At 47.7% G+C, this 20,869-nt stretch overlaps 1 protein-coding gene across 1 annotated transcript in view; it reads right to left on the bottom strand.

Annotated features, from left to right (window-relative positions):
• DNAH5 (dynein axonemal heavy chain 5) overlaps positions 1-20,869 on the bottom strand; it is a 188,125-nt gene that overhangs the window by 113,828 nt on the left and 53,428 nt on the right. The window contains exons 31-35 of the mRNA XM_063299935.1: positions 20,461-20,624; positions 12,393-12,549; positions 8,065-8,277; positions 6,694-6,918; positions 5,710-5,882 (exon numbers count right to left, since the gene is read on the bottom strand). Of these exons, the coding sequence (XP_063156005.1) occupies positions 5,710-5,882; positions 6,694-6,918; positions 8,065-8,277; positions 12,393-12,549; positions 20,461-20,624 (932 nt within the window). The remainder of the gene's footprint in view (positions 1-5,709; positions 5,883-6,693; positions 6,919-8,064; positions 8,278-12,392; positions 12,550-20,460; positions 20,625-20,869) is intronic.

Raw genomic sequence — 20,869 nt, forward strand, 5'->3', positions numbered from 1 at the left:
TTACAGAGTTTCCTTGGATTCTCTAATTTCTATCGAACATTCGCCCAAAATTTTGCGGGAATCGCCCTCCCCCTTACTGAACTGTTAAAAACTAAAGGACAGGGGGATACGCGACGTTCAAAGAACCCAGGCGCGCTCCTTAAATGGACTCCCGCCTGTCAGCAAGCGTTTGAAGCGCTAAAACAAATCTTTACCACAGAACCGATTTTACAGCATCCAAACCCCTCTAAACCCTTCGTGGTACAAGTCGATGCTTCTGATTTTTCCATAGGAGCAATTCTATTACAAGCTGACCAATCCGGCGCTTTAAAACCCTGTGCCTACCTCTCTCGCAAATTCACGGAAACAGAGAGAAGATGGCATGTTTGGGAAAAGGAGGCTTTTGCTGTAAAAACAGCGTTAGAGACGTGGCGACACCTATTGGAAGGCACTTCAAACCCTTTTGAAGTCTGGACTGACCATAAAAATCTGGAAGCTTTAAGCACCAGTCGAAAACTCAGTCCCAAACAGCTGCGCTGGGCTGAGTTTTTCAACCGCTTTGACTTCACCCTTAAATTTATACCAGGCAGAAAAAATTTCTTAGCTGATGCACTATCGCGCAGACCCCAAGATGCTGGCCCAGGGCCAACGGTCCAAGGCACCGTCTGGACCGACAAACAATTAGGTTTGGCAGCGGTGACTCGCAGCCAGACCCGAGCGCAATCAACTCCGCCTCCAGCTGCTCCGCCTTCCAGCCGCCCGCCTCCCTTGTCAATTCCCTCCGATTTGCAACAACAGTTGCTCTCCCAACTTAAAACAGATACTTGGTTGCAAGCCTATAGACACATTTTAACTTTCACCGATGATCTTGCCTGGCGCAACGATCGTCTCTATGTACCTGAATCAATGCGAAAAACCATACTCCAGCGCTGCCACGATGACAAGCTAGCTGGGCATTTCGGCTACGTGAAAACTTTGCACCTCGTTCGCCGCCAATTCTGGTGGCCAACTTTACTTAAAGACTTGAAGGAATATGTCACTGCGTGCCCTGTATGTGCGGCGATAAAGCGCAAACCGGGCAAGCCCCAGGGTCTCCTTCAACCTGTGGCCACTCCATCTGTCCCTTGGCAGGATATCTCCATGGATTTTATCGTTGATCTACCCCCTAGTCAACGCAAAACTGTCATTTGGGTCGTCAAAGACTTTTTCTCCAAACAAGCCCACTTTATCCCATGCGCTTCTATCCCCACCGCGCAACAGCTGGCACGCCTCTTCCTCATCCACGTGTACCGCCTCCACGGTATCCCCGCCCGTTTGGTGAGTGACAGAGGCACACAATTTACGTCACAATTTTGGCGGGCATTTTTGAAACTTTTGGGTACAAAACAATCGCTTTCTACCGCCTGGCATCCAGAAACGGACGGATCTACAGAGGCGGTTAATTCTACATTGGAACAATACCTCAGAGCTTTTGTTAACTACCAGCAAGACAACTGGGTCGATTTACTCCCATTTGCTGAGGTCGCTTACAACAATTCCATTCATCAAACCACTGGTCAAGTTCCCTTTAAAACAGTTTTTGGACGTGACTTTGTTCCGATTCCTGAACTTCCTCATCCTCAACCGCTACCAGCCACCCTCGCTGACTGGGCAGACTCTCTCAAAGACTCATGGTCTAATATTCTACTCGCTCTCCGCCATGCCCAGGCTACCTATAAACGCCATGCCGATGCAAAGCGGTCCCCGGAACCATCCTTTGCGGTCGGGGATAAAGTCTACTTATCAACTAAGTTTATCAAGTCCCCACAACCCTCTAAAAAACTTGGTCCTAAATTTGTCGGTCCTTTTCCAATTGTTGCTCAACTCAACCCTGTTACGTTTAAACTTGATTTACCTCACAACCTTAAACGTTTGCATCCTGTTTTCCATTGTAGTTTACTCAAACCCTGCCTATCGTCGGACCGTTGGCATCCGCAGCCCATTCCTCCACCTCCCCTCATGATTGACAACCAGCAACACTTCGAGGTGGCATCTATCCTTGATTCCCGACGCCAGCGCTCCACTCTGCAATACCTCATCCGCTGGAAACATTTCCCTCATCCTGAATGGGTTGCTGCTCCAGACGTGCATTCTCCTCGTCTCGTAGCCCAATTTCACTCTGCCTATCCTAACAAACCAGCTCCCTAATTTCTTTTGGGGGGGCAATATGTCATGTTCTCATTCTAATGTATGGTTAACATTGTAACGTTTCACATGTCATTCTCTGTTCCGTGTTCTTTCACCCGGGGTTTTTCCATTCTTTCGCCCTCTCTTGTTTTGAGGGCTTGGAATGCATGTTTGGGTTTGCGCTCCTGTTCAAGGTTACTTTCCCAGGCGCGTCTAACGGCTTCCAGCACCTGGGAGGGGGAGCGTCCTGACGGGCGACGGGGCGGGACCTGCTCACAAGCAAGGCTTTTAAGTTTGTATTTGGCGCGCTTTTGCTCATTCTCAGCTTTCTCTGTATTTGCATACTATTCCTTTAATAAATCAGTTATCTTTAAGCCCGAGCTTGTGAGACTGAGTATTTGGGTTTAGGCAATCATTACAGATGTCAAGATTAAAGATAGACATTCTGGGCATCAGTGAACTGAAATGGACTGGAATGGGCCACTTCACATCAAATGACCACCAGATCTACTACTGTGGACAAGAGGACCACAGAAGAAATGGAGTAGCCTTCATAATTAATAGTAAAGTGGCTAAAGCAGTGCTTGGATACAACCCAAAAAATGACAGAATGATCTCAATTCGAATTCAGGGCAAGCCATCTAACATCACAGTGATCCAAATATACGCCCCAACCACAAATGCTGAAGAAGCTGAAGTAGAGCAGTTCTATGAGGATCTGCAGCACCTACTGGACCACACGCCTAAAAGAGATGTTATTTTCATCACAGGAGACTGGAATGCTAAGGTGGGCAGTCAAAGACACCTGGAATTACAGGTAAGTATGGCCTGGGAGAACAAAATGAAGCAGGACATAGGCTGATAGAATTTTGCCAAGACAATTCACTCTGCATAACAAACACTCTCTTCCAACAACCTAAGAGACGGCTTTATACATGGACTTCACCAGATGGACAACACCGAAATCAGATTGACTACATCCTTTGCAGCCAAAGGTGGCGGACATCTGTACAGTCGGTAAAAACAAGGCCTGGAGCTGACTGTAGTTCAGATCACGAACTACTTCTTGCACAATTTAGGATCAGACTAAAGAGATTAGGGAAGGCCCACAGATCAGCTAGATATGAGCTCACTAATATTCCTAAGGAATATGCAGTGGAGGTGAAGAATCGATTTAAGGGACTGGACTTAGTAGATAGGGTCCCGGAAGAACTCTGGACAGAAGTTGGCAGCATTGTTCAGGAGGCGGCAACAAAATACATCCCAAAGAAAGAGAAAACCAAGAAGGCAAAATGGCTGTCTGCTGAGACACTAGAAGTAGCCCAAGAAAGAAGGAAAGCAAAAGGCAACAGTGATAGGGGGAGATATGCCCAATTAAATGCAAAATTCCAGAGGTTAGCCAGAAGAGATAAGGAATTATTTTTAAACAAGCAATGTGCGGAAGTGGAAGAAGACAATAGAATAGGAAGGACAAGAGACCTCTTCCAGAAAATTAGAATCATTGGAGGTAAATTCCAGGCAAAAATGGGTATGATCAAAAACAAAGATGTCAAGGACCTAACGGAAAAAGAAGAGATCAAGAAAAGGTGGCAAGAATATACAGAAGACCTGTATAGGAAGGATAACAATATCGGGGATAGCTTTGACGGTGTGGTCAGTGAGCTAGAGCCAGACATCCTGAAGAGTGAGGTTGAGTGGGCCTTAAGAAGCATTGCTAATAACAAGGCAGCAGGAGACGACGGCATCCCAGCTGAACTGTTCAAAATCTTGCAAGATGATGCTGTCAAGGTAATGCATGCTATATGCCAGCAAATTTGGAAAACACAAGAATGGCCATCAGATTGGAAAAAATCAACTTATATCCCCATACCAAAAAAGGGAAACACTAAAGACTGTTCAAACTATCGAACAGTGGCACTCATTTCACATGCCAGTAAGGTAATGCTCAAGATCCTGCAAGGTAGACTTCAGCAGTTCATGGAGCGAGAATTGCCAGATGTACAAGCTGGGTTTAGAAAAGGCAGAGGAACTAGGGACCAAATTGCCAATATCCGCTGGATAATGGAAAAAGCCAGGGAGTTTCAGAAAAACATCTATTTCTGTTTTATTGACTATTCTAAAGCCTTTGACTGTGTGGACCATAACACATTGTGGCAAGTTCTTAGTGGTATGGGGATACCAAGTCATCTTGTCTGCCTCCTGAAGAATCTGTATAACGACCAAGTAGCAACAGTAAGAACAGACCACGGAACAACGGAACAACAATGGGAAAGGAGTACGGCAGGGCTGTATACTCTCACCCTACCTATTCAACTTGTATGCAGAACACATCATGCGACAAGCTGGGCTTGAGGAATCCAAGGCTGGAGTTAAAATCTCTGGAAGAAACATTAACAATCTCAGATATGCAGATGATACCACTTTGATGGCTGAAAGCGAAGAGGAACTGAGGAGCCTTATGATGAAGGTGAAAGAAGAAAGTGCAAAAGCTGGCTTGCAGCTAAACCTCAAAAAAACCAAGATTATGGCAACCAGCTTGATTGATAACTGGCAAATAGAGGGAGAAAATGTAGAAGCAGTGAAAGACTTTGTATTCCTAGGTGCGAAGATTACTGCAGATGCTGACTGCAGTCAGGAAATCAGAAGACGCTTAATTCTTGGGAGAAGAGCAATGACAAATCTCAATAAAATAGTTAAGAGCAGAGACATCACACTGACAACAAAGGCCCGCATAGTTAAAGCAATGGTGTTCCCCGTAGTAACATATGGCTGCGAGAGCTGGACCATAAGGAAGGCTGAGAGAAGGAAGATCGATGCTTTTGAACTGTGGTGTTGGAGGAAAATTCTGAGAGTGCCTTGGACTGCAAGAAGATCAAACCAGTCCATCCTCCAGGAAATAAAGCCAGACTGCTCACTTGAGGGAATGGTATTAAAGGCAAAACTGAAATACTTTGGCCACATAATGAGAAGACAGGACACCCTGGAGAAGATGCTGATGCTAGGGAGAGTGGAAGGCAAAAGGAAGAGGGGCCGACCAAGGGCAAGGTGGATGGATGATATTCTAGAGGTGACGGACTCGTCCCTGGGGGAGCTGGGGGTGTTGACGACCGACAGGAAGCTCTGGCGTGGGCTGGTCCATGAAGTCACGAAGAGTTGGAAGTGACTGAACGAATAAACAACAACAGGTACATCACACAATGTTCAGAAACTGTTACAAAAACAAAAAGGGCAGAAGCATTCCTTGAGCCCTGGGAAAGGAGTCAGTTTTAGGAAGAGACTCAGGCTGGCTCCTCCCTGATTCACTGGGGTATGAGAAGGAGGAGCAAAAAACCCAATCAAACTTACACGATTCTGTTAATATAGCCTATCTCAATAAACTTTAGTTTTAGTCTTCTTGTAAGGTCTGTTTCCTGATCTGGACAAGCCCAAATGAGGCTCCTTTATCTCCCACTGAATGTTCATTAAAATTTCATGAGAAGTTCTCCATAATCAGCACTGGAAAATGACACCGCATAGCGTCAGCATATCTTTTTTCAACCTGTAAAATATTCCTGTATTTCTCACCTGTCTGTGAGAGGTGTGATGACAAGTCGGTCTGTACAGCCCAGAAATTCATTTTGATATATGAAGGCCACATCTGTGATATTAACCATCATCTTATCTGCATCATCTTTGAAATAAAACCTGCATTGTTTCAGCCACTCAAAATCTGTAGGACTCTTGATATGCATACGACACTGGAAATAAGGGATTGTGCTATCATACATCAATATCAGGGTAAGTACTAAATGTACAGACAAGCATTCTGTTTATTGCTTGGAAGCAGCTACTTCCAAATGCAAAGTTAGATCATCTTTGTTGTAACAACAGAATGGAATGGGAGTACAAAACTGATACTGAGTTTAAATAATTTCTGAGACCTGTACATTCAGTAAATATATGGTACAATCTCTATTTCTGACCCTACCCCAAAACGGGCTTTGACTAAAGTTGCTGTTTTTATTCTGCTGTGGACGTGCCTTGAAGAAACTGAATAATCAAGTGATTAACCTGATTTATAATACATTAAATCTGAGTAATGGATATTTATGATTAAGAGCAAATATAACTTCACTGGATTTTGGAAGTTAATGGTGAATTATAGTATATACTTAGAAAATAGACATGAACCATTATTTTCCTCTGGTCCCAGCCACTTTCTTTTTGGGGTCCATCTATAGGACTAAAGTAGCCCTCAGCCACAAAATTATGCCTACAGGCCCTGAGTAGATCAAATGAAGAGTAATGTGGACTTACTGCATAGGAAAATCCCTGAAATTATTATTTCCAATGGAAAATAGGATTGTATCAGTAGCTGTTGTCAAGCTTAACAAGAAACATATTAGATTATAATATCAAAGAAGCTTTATGAACATTAACAGGCTTAGTAACATTTGGCCCAAAATGACTGACTGCATTGATTACATTTATACATCCTAGAAACATCTTAGTCAAAAGAATTCAGCCTTTCGCTAGCAGTTATTTAAATATTAAATAATGTATTTTTACCAGGTCATCAAATATGTCTCTTTGGTGCACATGAATTGTGATCAGTGTCTCATATTTAATGCGTTCCACAGAACTCAGATCCTTGGTAGTCATGTCTATCAGGGTATTCAAGAGTTCTAAAAAAAACTGATTTGTTTTCTGCATCACTTTTTTGTCATATTTTGCATTGGTCAAAGCTTCTTCAGCTTCTCGTGTCCAGATCATTTGAATACCCAGCAAGCCAACCTTAAGAAATAATTTGTATTAGTTTTTATAGTGTTAATTGTTAAGCTTTCCAAATCCTTTTTACTCAGCCAACCAACAGAATCATTATACTTTAAGAATTAATTTTATCTATGGGTTTTTATACACACATGAAAACTGAAACTAGGTTGAATAATCTTCTCCCAACCCAACCCCCTACTCTGCCCATTCACACATCAGAAAAGATGGTGGCTTTATCCCCATATTTGCACAAGCCTTAATTGATGTAGTCAGAGGAATTGTGGAGTATAAAATGACACAGGGTTTTGCACCAAATGCTCCATCACAAGAATGGCTCAGCAACATGCAAACATGGACCACCCTAAACTGCACTGGGAACCAAATGGTACTTCCTCAGAGGAAGCAGGAGTAGGCAACAAAGAGCAAAGCAAATGAACTATTTCAGGGAGAATACCCACTATCAACTGATAATGAGAATCTATAAACATTTCTGCCTGCAGGATTAGAAGAAGTACCCAAAGAGTAGATCTGAAATGAAATGAGAGCAATTGTTACAAGTGATGTTGAAGGGAACAGGTGCAAGGTGCAGAAGACCTTCCTTACTAAATGCTCTCCTCCTAAGCTAACCTGGAACCCAAGGACTGTGCAGTGTTATGGTCTCCCACCTCAACAAGAAAAGACATCCTTTCATCATGTAGAAGGAATGGAATTATCTCTGTCCTTGATTAGTTTCCTCAGGTCTTAATTTCAGGTTTTATTTATTTTGTTTGTTTTTTGAAAGGTGACATTATTGCAAGCCACACGTTTAATATCATGCGGTGGAAGGCTTATGAAGTATTTAATGTAGGCATTTTTTTAGACAGCTTGGAAACCCCAAAAGTATACCCCTTATTTTTTCAAGACAGGGAACTAATACTATTTCATAAGAACTCCAACCCCAAGTTAAGAGCTAAAGATGAACCACATTAACAAATTACGTACTATTCCTTCTGAAGCTCTATTAAATTTAATCACATCTCTTAAATGCCAACTGGAGTATTTACTGGAAATAATTCATGATAAAAGTATTTCTGTCTATATTAGTGTATACTAATTTGTAGCAAACACAACCCTTGGAAATCTAGAATCATGCCATCTCTATTGAGAAGAAGGAAGGGGATAACTCACCTGGGCAGGGAAGGTAGTAAGAAACTCAATTAATTGGAAATCTGCTTCCTGAATATTTGCAGCTGCTTGTCGAATCACAAGGTGCAGAGAGGACTGGGACTCCTTTAAAAGTGAATTGAGCCAAACTTCTACATTACCTTCTGCCATAACAGGCTTTTCTAATTCAATTGTCTCACCTTCCCGAGAGGAAATGGAAAGAATCCGGTCATATATCTGTGAATCATACATACTGCATGAAAATTTCATAATAGTTGTTCAATTTTCATGTTATTTATTTAGGTTGCAAATTTGGTATGAGAACTACCAGTGTATTTGTATGTGCTCTTTGTTGGAACGAATAGCACCTTTGGGGAAGGAAGGGGGATTTAAATTAGGGACACAAAATAAAAGGAAAAAGTTTACTTTCCCCTCTCCCCTCTGCATGATTTATCTAATATTTAAAACAAGTAATTCTATATAATATACACAACATACAAAATTCTATCACAGATTTCCCATGGACCCTACAACAAATCCTATACCAAGTCAGACATTTAGTCCCTCAAGTCATGTATTAATATTTATACTCTCCAATCTGACTGACATTCACTCATCAAAGAGGCAGGCAAATATCTTTTTGAGGACCTGAGATCCTTTTAGCTGGCAATACTACAAATTAAATTTGTGATTTCATGCACCACTAGACAATGGCTCCTCTGCAGATAGGATAATACTGCTCTGTTTTTATGTTGCATGAATCTAGTCGACAAAAATAGCTAAAGGATAACAAAAAACAGGGAATTGATGAAGCCGAGCAGGTTAGGATATAATTATCATCAGTCCCAATCAGCCTGTCTAATATTCTGTGATTTGAGACAATGTAGCCCTAAATGTCTGGGAGTTATCAGGTTGCCTACCTCCACATAAGACTCTAAATTCAACAATGAGCTGAAAAATAGAGGTATGATGGGTAGATTGTGAACTATGTGAATAATTTCACTGGCTTTGTTGTTGTTTATTCGTTTAGTCGCTTCCGACTCTTCATGACTTCATGGACCAGCCCACGCCAGAGCTTCCTGTCGGTCGTCAACACCCCCAGCTCCCCCAGGGACGGGTCCGTCACCTCTAGAATATCATCCATCCACCTTGCCCTTGGTCGGCCCCTCTTCCTTTTGCCTTCCACTCTCCCTAGCATCAGCATCTTCTCCAGGGTGTCCTGTCTTCTCATTATGTGGCCAAAGTATTTCAGTTTTGCCTTTAATACCATTCCCTCAAGTGAGCAGTCTGGCTTTATTTCCTGGAGGATGGACTGGTTTGATCTTCTTGCAGTCCAAGGCACTCTCAGAATTTTCCTCCAACACCACAGTTCAAAAGCATCGATCTTCCTTCTCTCAGCCTTCCTTATGGTCCAGCTCTCGCAGCCATATGTTACTACGGGGAACACCATTGCTTTAACTATGCGGGCCTTTGTTGTCAGTGTGATGTCTCTGCTCTTAACTATTTTATTGAGATTTGTCATTGCTCTTCTCCCAAGAATTAAGCGTCTTCTGATTTCCTGACTGCAGTCAGCATCTGCAGTAATCTTCGCACCTAGGAATACAAAGTCTTTCACTGCTTCTACATTTTCTCCCTCTATTTGCCAGTTATCAATCAAGCTGGTTGCCATAATCTTGGTTTTTTTGAGGTTTAGCTGCAAGCCAGCTTTTGCACTTTCTTCTTTCACCTTCATCATAAGGCTCCTCAGTTCCTCTTCGCTTTCAGCCATCAAAGTGGTATCATCTGCATATCTGAGATTGTTAATGTTTCTTCCAGAGATTTTAACTCCAGCCTTGGATTCCTCAAGCCCAGCTTGTCGCATGGTGTGTTCTGCATACACGTTGAATAGGTAGGGTGAGAGTATACAGCCCTGCCGTACTCCTTTCCCATTGTTGTTCCGTTGTTCCGTGGTCTGTTCTTACTGTTGCTACTTGGTCGTTATACAGATTCTTCAGGAGGCAGACAAGATGACTTGGTATCCCCATACCACTAAGAACTTGCCACAATGTGTTATGGTCCACACAGTCAAAGGCTTTAGAATAGTCAATAAAACAGAAATAGATGTTTTTCTGAAACTCCCTGGCTTTTTCCATTATCCAGCGGATATTGGCAATTTGGTCCCTAGTTCCTCTGCCTTTTCTAAACCCAGCTTGTACATCTGGCAATTCTCGCTCCATGAACTGCTGAAGTCTACCTTGCAGGATCTTGAGCATTACCTTACTGGCATGTGAAATGAGTGCCACTGTTCGATAGTTTGAACAGTCTTTAGTGTTTCCCTTTTTTGGTATGGGGATATAAGTTGATTTTTTCCAATCTGATGGCCATTCTTGTGTTTTCCAAATTTGCTGGCATATAGCATGCATTACCTTGACAGCATCATCTTGCAAGATTTTGAACAGTTCAGCTGGGATGCCGTCGTCTCCTGCTGCCTTGTTATTAGCAATGCTTCTTAAGGCCCACTCAACCTCACTCTTCAGGATGTCTGGCTCTAGCTCACTGACCACACCGTCAAAGTTATCCCCGATATTGTTATCCTTCCTATACAGGTCTTCTGTATATTCTTGCCACATTTTCTTGATCTCTTCTTTTTCCGTTAGGTCCTTGACATCTTTGTTTTTGATCATACCCATTTTTGCCTGGAATTTACCTCCAATGATTCTAATTTTCTGGAAGAGGTCTCTTGTCCTTCCTATTCTATTGTCTTCTTCCACTTCCGCACATTGCTTGTTTAAAAATAATTCCTTATCTCTTCTGGCTAACCTCTGGAATTTTGCATTTAATTGGGCATATCTCCCCCTATCACTGTTGCCTTTTGCTTTCCTTCTTTCTTGGGCTACTTCTAGTGTCTCAGCAGACAGCCATTTTGCCTTCTTGGTTTTCTCTTTCTTTGGGATGTATTTTGTTGCCGCCTCCTGAACAATGCTGCCAACTTCTGTCCAGAGTTCTTCCGGGACCCTATCTACTAAGTCCAGTCCCTTAAATCGATTCTTCACCTCCACTGCATATTCCTTAGGAATATTAGTGAGCTCATATCTAGCTGATCTGTGGGCCTTCCCTAATCTCTTTAGTCTGATCCTAAATTGTGCAAGAAGTAGTTCGTGATCTGAACTACAGTCAGCTCCAGGCCTTGTTTTTACCAACTGTACAGATGTCCGCCACCTTTGGCTGCAAAGGATGTAGTCAATCTGATTTCGGTGTTGTCCATCTGGTGAAGTCCATGTATAAAGCCGTCTCTTAGGTTGTTGGAAGAGAGTTTGTTATGCAGAGTGAATTGTCTTGGCAAAATTCTATCAGCCTATGTCCTGCTTCATTTTGTTCTCCCAGGCCATACTTACCTGTAATTCCAGGTGTCTTTGACTGCCCACCTTAGCATTCCAGTCTCCTGTGATGAAAATAACATCTCTTTTAGGCGTGTGGTCCAGTAGGTGCTGCAGATCCTCATAGAACTGCTCTACTTCAGCTTCTTCAGCATTTGTGGTTGGGGCGTATATTTGGATCACTGTGATGTTAGATGGCTTGCCCTGAATTCGAATTGAGATCATTCTGTCGTTTTTTGGGTTGTATCCAAGCACTGCTTTAGCCACTTTACTATTAATTATGAAGGCTACTCCATTTCTTCTGTGGTCCTCTTGTCCACAGTAGTAGATCTGGTGGTCATTTGATGTGAAGTGGCCCATTCCAGTCCATTTCAGTTCACTGACGCCCAGAATGTCTATCTTTAATCTTGACATCTCACCAATAACCACATCCAATTTGCCCTGGCTCATAGATCTTACATTCCAGGTTCCAATGGTGTGTTGATCCTTAGAACATCGGATTCGCCGTTCACCACCAGCACCGTCGGCCGCTAGCCGTCCTTTCGGCTTTGAGCTAGCTGCGTCATCACGTCTGGGGCTAGTTGAGCTCATCCTCTGTTCCTCCCCAGTAGCATTTTGACCATCTTCCGACCTGGGGGTCTCATCTTCCGATGGTATACCGACATATCTCTGGTTGTACTGATCCATTTAGTTTTCACGGCAAGAATACTGGGGTGGGTTGCCATTACCTTCCCCAGGGATTGCATTTAGTCTGACCTCTCTGTCATGACCTTTCTGTCTTGGGTGGCCCTTCACGGTTTAGCTCATGGCATCATTGAGGTGGTCAAGCTCCAGCACCACGACAAGGTAACGATCCTTTGCTGAAGAATTTCACTGGCTAGTGAGGAGCATTTGTGTTCCTGGATTCTTGGAGGTTACATCAGGGTAAAAGAGAGATTGGCAGACCTCCAGCAAAGATTACTCCCCTTAGAAGGCCAATATGACAATCACACAAACCTTATCATGGAACTTTACAGTTTTGATGTTGTCAAAAACATTTAGCAAGTGAGCCTGTATAGTGTGAGAGTCTGAAGCTTGGCCCAGGATCTCCAAGAGAGCAGGGTCTGACACAAAGAAGAAGCGGGGAAATGAGAGCCTCTTCTTCTCCAAGTAACTGAAGCAAAACAAAACCAAGAGAAATATGGTCACATGTGCAAATTTCAAAAACTGAGTTTGTCATAATCTTTCAGTGATCAGATCTCCTCAGCTCCTCTCTAGAGAAAACGTCATTAATGACAGAATCAGAGTCTCACCTTGTAGCTGGCATTTTAAATGCTTTGATCATGTCGCTGCCAGCCATTAATTCATATATTGCATGAACTAATGAAGCTCCCTTCACTCAGACATATTTAAACTAAATGTTAAGCAAGCCAAAAATAAGTAGAGCAATGGCTTAAATAAGTAGTAAGTATAATGAAAGTAGTGATTAATTCCTGTAACTAATTTTATCTTCTCTTAACTGTATCCACTCTAGCATCCACATGACTGTATCCACTACAGCAAGAAAAACACACTTTTTTAGATCATAGATCAACATTATGTGCAGATACTGGAAAACTCTCTTCCCCATTCCTACATTAGCATGGACATGAGAAGATCAAGTGCTTCCCAATATTTGTAAATTTAGGGGGCGCTGATAAATTTAAACTAAATTAATGTTAACTAAATTCACATGAGCTAGTATTATTCCTATTTTTCATGTTAGATTAAAAACAAAACAAAACAAAATACTGAGCAATAGGATGGGAAAACTTTTACTCTTCCAGCATTCCCTTTATGTCCTCAGTGTATCCCTTCTACCTGAGACAGATTAAAACAGAGCTGGGAGCAGTGAAGACGTGGTAGCTTGAGTAGACTATCTTGTATTCCTCTTTCTAAATACAGTTCACATATAGATTAAATCTTAGGCAAAGCCTAACCATGCTGTGACTTAATAATGTAATGCAAAGCAGGATTATGTGTAGCCCAAAAGACTTACTTACTGTCATGCGCTGCCTCCCCCTGAATAACAGTCAGACACTGTCTTGCGAATCAGGCTCTGGTTTATTTCAGGGCAGGTACAGCGTTGGTAGAAAAAAGCTGAGAGTGACAGGAGCGCGCCGGTGCGGGGTTTAAATACCCCGCGCCGGTCAGCGCCCCCTCGCTCACGGTCACGTCACCCCCCTTTGTCCCATGCGTTGCCCTGCCGGTGGGTGAGGGTTTCCGGGATCGCCCATCATCAGGTTTCCATTCTTCTGCTGATTGCTTTCAGCTGGGCGATCCCCGTTGTATTGCCGCTGATGGTTTGGGTGGCTCCGTGATTCATTTGGCTATTGTTTGTTGGCCGTTAGTCGTTGTAGGTTGATGGCTACTTAACTTGTACCCCTTCACCTATTTCCTTGTCATTGTCATGAGTGCCATTGCGCTGATGACTTTAGCTCAACGGCACTCATGACATACTGCCCCCTTTCCGAATAGTGTTCTCCCCCGGGTTTCTGGGTTTTCCCCGTGGAGCTGTCAAAACGCCACATTTTTTTTTTTTTTTTTTTCAAAGTTCCCGCCGGAGTAGTTGTCGCCCCTCCCTTTGCTCCTCCCTCTACCACGTGCCTTCCCAGGGTGTGTCCATGGTGCGCATGCTCGGGTTCTGACCTGGCGTGCGCATGCTCCAACCACACCCTGTTTGTTTGGCTCAGTTCGGCGAGGCGAGAGGCGTGGCTGGTCGGGTGCTTCTCAGCTCCAGGTAGGGCCCTTCTTTTCTTATTTAGAGTGCGTCGCCTTTGTTGTGTCTCCTGGGCGTTGCCCCCAGGTTGCCCTGTTGACTTGCTTGCCACTCCCCCGCGGCCGGGGGGCGGGGGGAGGGTGCTGGCGATCGTTTGTCACCACCCCGTGGGCCCGGGGCGGGGGGAGTGAGTCCCGGGGGGGGGAAGGTCCACCCAAGTCGCGGGCTTGGGGGGGGCCCTTTCCCTTGGGGCACGGGAGGCGGGGGGAGGCCTGCGGGGGGGGGGGTTGATTTTGCTGACCTTGGTTGCGGTTTGTCGGGGTATGCCCGGTGAAATGCTCTGGTCAGGTCAGGCGCGTTAACGTTGTGCGCCGCCACCCATTCCGGGTGGGGGAAGTGTTTCCACCTGACCAGATAGTGTAGAGTTCCTCGTTGCTTGCGGGAGTCGAGGATGTCCCTTATCTCGAAGTGGTGTTGCCCGTCGATCATAAGCGGTGCGGGCTGTGGCGTGCTTGGGTGCCATCGGGAGGTGGTTGCCGGTTTTAGGAGGCTGGTGTGGAACACCGGGTGGAGCCTCCGGAGGTTGTGTGGCAGGTCCAGGCGTATTGCTACCGGGTTCACTATTTGCGTGACTCGGAACGGCCCGATGTACTTAGGCCCCAGTTTTTTCGAGGGTTGGGTTGACTTTAGGAACTTGGTGGATAGATAGGCCATATCCCCCGCCTGGAACGTCGGTTGTTGGCGCCGGTGCTTGTCGGCCTGCTCTTTGTAAGCAGCCTGTGCCTCCTTCAGCGCCGCCGTGATTACTGGCCATGCTTCCGCGATCTTCCGTCCCCAGTCGCTGGCGTCCACCTGTGGTTCCGGGGGTTGAGGTAGCTCCGGTATGGGGACGAAGTCGCGCCCCGAGACTACTTCGAACGGAGTTTTCCCCGTGCTCGTGTGGACGGCGTTGTTGTATGCGACTTCGGCGAACGGGAGCAGTTCAGCCCAGTCGTCTTGGTGGTAGTTCGTATATGATCGTATAAATTGCTCTAAGGTGGCATTAAGAACCTCAGTGGCTCCGTCCGTCTGCGGATGCCAAGCCGTAGATAGGGCCTGTTGGGTCCCCGTCAGCTTCAGGAAGGCCCGCCAGAATTTGGAGGTGAACTGTGTGCCCCTGTCGGTCACCACACGTGCGGGACATCCGTGTAGCCTGTACACGTGGATGAGGAAGAGTTTGGCTAGTTGTTGTGAGGATGGGACCGACGTGCAGGGGATGAAGTGGGCCTGCTTTGAGAAGTAGTCCTTCACCACCCAAATGGCCGTTTTCTTCTGGCTGGGTGGGAGGTCCACTATAAAATCCATAGAGATTTCCTCCCATGGGCGGGAGGGTTCTGCCACCCGTTGCAATAGCCCCGCGGGTTTGCCTGGTGCCCGTTTGGCCCTAGCGCACGTTGGGCAGGACGCCACGTAGGTTTTTACGTCTCGCCTGAGCGCGGGCCACCAGAATTGGCGCCGTGTTAGGTGTAGGGTCTTGAGGAACCCAAAGTGTCCCGCTTGCTTGGCGTCGTGTGACCTATGCAAGATCGCCTGGCGTTGCGAGTCCGGGACGTAGATTCTGCCTTCCCCCCATGCCAGGTCTTGCGCCATCGTTACCTTGTCGGGGTTCGCCAGGAACCAGGGGTCGGTTTTGAGGGCGGCGGCGAGGTCCGTGCGCATTCCCCCTGGTAGTTGCGGTTGGCTTCTTTCCGTCGCCGGTTGTCCCGCCGTCGGCTGCGCCGTAGCGTCGAGCTGCCTCCGTGCGCCGCTTCGGGTGGTCACGGCCATCCCCAGTTGCGAGGCGGATAGGACCGTCCCAATGGTGTCTGGGGCGGGCTCTTCGTCTTGGGGCAGTCGGGAGAGGGCGTCGGCCAGGAGGTTCTTCTTGCCCGGCATGAACTTCAGCTGGAAATCAAAGCGGCTGAAGAATTGGGCCCATCGGACCTGTTTTGGGCTAAGGCGTCTAGGCGTTCGTAGGGCCTCGAGGTTCCGGTGGTCCGTCCAGACCTCGAATGGTTGGGTGGCTCCCTCGAGTAGGTGTCGCCATGTCTCTAGTGCCGATTTCACCGCGAAGGCTTCTTTCTCCCAGACGTGCCATCGCCTCTCTGTCTCGGAGAACTTCCTTGACAGGTAGGCGCATGGTTTCAGGAGCCCCGTGGAGTCTTTCTGTAGTAGGATGGCTCCCAGGGAGAAGTCTGAGGCGTCGGCTTGGACCACGAACGGCCGTTCTGGGTCCGGGTGCGCGAGGATTGGCTCCGTAGTGAACAGCGCTTTCAGCTTGTCGAATGCGGTCTGGCACGCGGGAGTCCAATTCAGCACTGTGCCTGGGTTCTTGGCGCGTCGGGTGTCCCCCACCCCTTTGGTTTTGAGGAGGTCCGTTAAGGGGAGGGCTATCTCAGCGAACCCCCGGGCGAATGACCTGTAGAAATTCGCGAATCCCAGGAAGCTCTGTAGTTGCCGTCTGTTGCGGGGCCGCTCCCAGTTTAGCACCGCTTCGACTTTTGCGGGGTCCATTTCGATGCCGTCCCCGGAGATTCGATACCCCAAATAGTCTAGGCGCTCTTTGTGAAACTCGCACTTTGTAGGCTTCGCATAGAGCTGCGCCCTTCTGAGCTTGTCGAGGACTTGCCTGACTAAGGTTATGTGTTCCTCGTGTGTTTTTGTGTAAATAAGGACGTCGTCGATGTAGACCAGGACCCCTTTAAACAGATGTTCATGCAGTACCTCATTGATGAGCTGCATGAACACCCCAGGGGCCCCCGCGAGTCCGAAGGGCAGTACCTTGTACTGGAAAGCGCCTAGGGGGCAGTTAAACGCCGTCTTCCATTCGTCCCCCTCCCTGATTCGGATGCGATAGTACGCCTCGCGAAGGTCCAATTTGGAAAAGACTTTGCCCGTGGACAGGTGGGCGAGCATGTCCTTCACCAGGGGTAAGGGATATTTGTTGGACAGGGAAGCCGCGTTTAGGCCCCGGTAGTCGGTACAGAGCCATAGGGTCCCGTCTTTCTTCTCCCGGAATAAGACGGGGGCTCCGACCGGTGAGCATGCTGGCTCTATGAATCCCCTGTCTAGGTTTTTATCGATGAACTCCCGGAGGGTTGCCATCTCCTTCGGGGTCATCGAATAGATCTTTGGTCTAGGTAAGGGGACGTCGGGCAGTAGGTCGATCCGGCAATCCGTCTTGCGGTGGGGGGGTAGTTGGTCCGCCTCTGCCTCTCCGAAGACCTCGGAGAAGTCGGCGTATTGTTCTGGTAGGTCTGCTGTGGTAGCGGCGTTGTCTTGTGTGGTCGCCTCCGCTCGTCCTACCGTGGGGTTGCTTTTGCCAGCTGGTACTGGTGCTCGATACTCGCCGTCGCCGAATGTGAAGGTGCGGGTCGCCCAGTTGATCCGCGGGTTGTTTTTCGCGAGCCATGGCATCCCCAGGACTGCAATGGGCCGTCCGATGTGCGTGACTACGAACGATGTGCGCTCGGTGTGAGTGCCCATTTGCAGGGTGACCGGCTCGGTTTGTAGCGTGGCTGGTTTTCCTCCCGCTGTAGAGCCGTCCAGCTGGTGGAATGCCAGCGGCGTGGGGAGGGGGAAGCAGCGGAGGTCGAGTTTGGCGACTAGGTCGGGGTGGATGAGGTTTTTTGAGCACCCCGAGTCCACTAGTGCCGCGGCCGTGGTGGCTCCGTTGCCGGTAGAGAGTTGAATTGCTGCCAATATTACGGAGCTTTTGTCGTTTCGTTGAGGTGGTCCGCGTTGCTGTCCCACCGCCTGCCTCGCCACGCGTCTCAGAGCAGGCGGGGAGCATTTCCCGCCGGCTGGTCGGGGTCGGTATTGTCCTCTTCCCCCCCGTAAGCGTCCCAGCTCTCTTTCGGTGTTGCTGTGGCCACGGTCATTCGGCGGTGAGGCGGCGGCCCCGGGTTGGGTGGTTTGGGGCTAATTTTCGGGGTGGGCTTGGGCGCGCTGGTCGGCGGTCGGTTGGCGAAGCAATCCGCCGTCTTGTGCCCTAATTTGCCACACCTCCCACAGGGCTCCCGGTTGAACTTCTTTTTTGGGTATATGGGGCCGGCCATCCCCCCGTGTGGTGCGGGTACCTTTTTCCCGGCATCGTTTGTGTCTTCCGTGGTTGTCATGAGGAAGGTGCGGTGCGCGTGTTCGGCTTTCCCCGCGAGGTGGATCCACCCGTGTAACGTTTCTGGGTCGTCGCGGTAGAGGGCCCATTGGAGAACGTCGCGGTTGAGCCCCCTTTTGAAGATTTCCAGCAGGGTGGTCTCGGACCAGTCGCTGACCTTCCCCGCGAGGGCTTTGAACTCCAGGGCGTAGTCAGGGACCGTGCGGGTGCCCTGTTTAAGTCTTTGGAGTGCGCTTTTCGCCCGCACTTTGGCTAGGGGGTCTTCGAAGTAGTCTTTCATCTCTTTGATGAAAGCAGGGAAGGTGGCGAGGGCGGGGGAGCTGGACTCGTACAGTTGGACGTACCAGTCCGCCGCCCTGTCTTGGAGTTTGATCGCCACGGCGGCGATCTTGTCGGCCTCGGAGTCATAGGAGTGTCCGTGCCTCCCCATGAACTCCCTAGCGTTGGTCACAAAAAACGAGAGTTTTGTGGGGGTCCCATCGAAGAAGATGGGGAAGTCCTTTGGGGCCCGGGCGTTTTGTGCGGCCCCGCCTCTCGCTTCTCGGGGTGTGGTGTCGGCCGCCTGTGCCGTCTGCTGGCCCTCCGCTGGCCCGTGTGGGTTCGATGCTTCGCTCGGGGTGTGGGCTTGTGCGGGGACGTCGTTGGGTGGCGCGGGGGGCATAAGCGCCTGGAGCATGGTCCGGAGTTCCGTCAGTTGAGCCCGCATGGCCGCGAGTTCAGCTCGTGCCTCCTCGTCCACAGCCCGCGCCGCCGCTGGGGCCGGTTCCGTTGGCGCGTCCTCGGGGGTGGGTTGCCGGCGGGGTTCATCGTCCCTCTGCCGCGGGTCCGCTTCCTCCGCCGTCTGATGGGTGTCTCCGTCGTCCTCCTCCGTGTCGAGCGCCGTGGGGCTGTCGCTCCACGCCCGTTGCTGGGGTGCGATGTGGGGCGCGGGGTCCTCCGCTGGTTTCGGAAGTCGTGCTGCTCCCTCCCGCGGTCGGGTTGCCTCCGTCGCCATCTCCCCTTGGGGTTGGAGCTGAGGCTCGGGTCGGGTGGGGTGGGCGTCCATGGCTCCGGGAGTCCGCGGTGCCTCTGGCCTTGGTCGGTCCTCCTCTGTCTCTTGCCGCGCGGCTCGCCCTCCTTGCCCGCGCCGTTCCGGCCTCATCTTGCTGGTCTTCTCGCCGTCTACTCCTCCCGCGGCTCGTTGTCGTCCGGTGGGGCTCGGCGAGGCTGAGTTTATGACTCTCAGCTTTATGTCATGCGCTGCCTCCCCCTGAATAACAGTCAGACACTGTCTTGCGAATCAGGCTCTGGTTTATTTCAGGGCAGGTACAGCGTTGGTAGAAAAAAGCTGAGAGTGACAGGAGCGCGCCGATGCGGGGTTTAAATACCCCGCGCCGGTCAGCGCCCCCTCGCTCACGGTCACGTCACCCCCCTTTGTCCCATGCGTTGCCCTGCCGGTGGGTGAGGGTTTCCGGGATCGCCCATCATCAGGTTTCCATTCTTCTGCTGATTGCTTTCAGCTGGGCGATCCCCGTTGTATTGCCGCTGATGGTTTGGGTGGCTCCGTGATTCATTTGGCTATTGTTTGTTGGCCGTTAGTCGTTGTAGGTTGATGGCTACTTAACTTGTACCCCTTCACCTATTTCCTTGTCATTGTCATGAGTGCCATTGCGCTGATGACTTTAGCTCAACGGCACTCATGACACTTACTTACTTACTTATTTATTTTTCAAATTTCTATCACTTCCCATCTCTCCCAAAAAGGGGACTCATAATACATCATGTTGCATTAACCCAAGATGTGACTATCAAATAGGGCAACAGTTTTTCATTTCCCTTGCCCCCAACCTTGAAAAAGAAGTTTTATTAGCTAACTACATACTCTGTCAAATATACAAGTTTTCAAAATAGGAATTAACATTACAGAATATTCACAAAGATGAAAAAAATGCTTACATATTCTCTATGTTAAGTTAGCTATATATTGTGGGCTGTGTCATAGATATATGAGGACCTCTTAACTCCTATGTAATTTAATTTTTAATTCCAAAATAATAATATCAATAGATTCAGGACTGTTCTTGGCCACTAAAAGGATTTTTAATCTGGATGCATACTAGTAAAACAAAAAGCAGTAAATGTGTCATTTTTCCCCTATTAATTAATATAATTATTTGCATGTTAGTGAAGAGTTTCTATATAAGCAGACTTACCCTGTTAGAGACTTTTGACACATTTCCAACTGCTCCAATAAATGAGGCAGTAATTGTCCCATGGTTTCATCACCAACACAGCACTGGACAACATTTGGTATTTCATGGGCTCGGGTCATTATCTTCACCCATGATTTGTCAATATTAGAGAAACGCTTGGCTTCCTGTTTAAGATACAAATATGAATGGCATTTCAGTCACTACACACATTCTGTCGATGTGAAGACTTAAAAGGTTTCTTTCAGCAGTCTTTCTTTTCTCATCCTCTTCTGGCTATACAAAGTTAATTTTCAGAAACCTGTTTTGATGTGTGTTGAGTTGTTAATTTAATTGCCTTATCACAAGATGGGACCCTCTGGCCCTCTAAACTACAACTTCCATCAGTCTCAGTATTGGTCATCCCAGATTG

The sequence above is a fragment of the Candoia aspera genome, chromosome 3 (assembly GCF_035149785.1).
Source record: "Candoia aspera isolate rCanAsp1 chromosome 3, rCanAsp1.hap2, whole genome shotgun sequence".
NCBI classification, from domain to species: Eukaryota; Metazoa; Chordata; class Lepidosauria; order Squamata; family Boidae; genus Candoia; species Candoia aspera.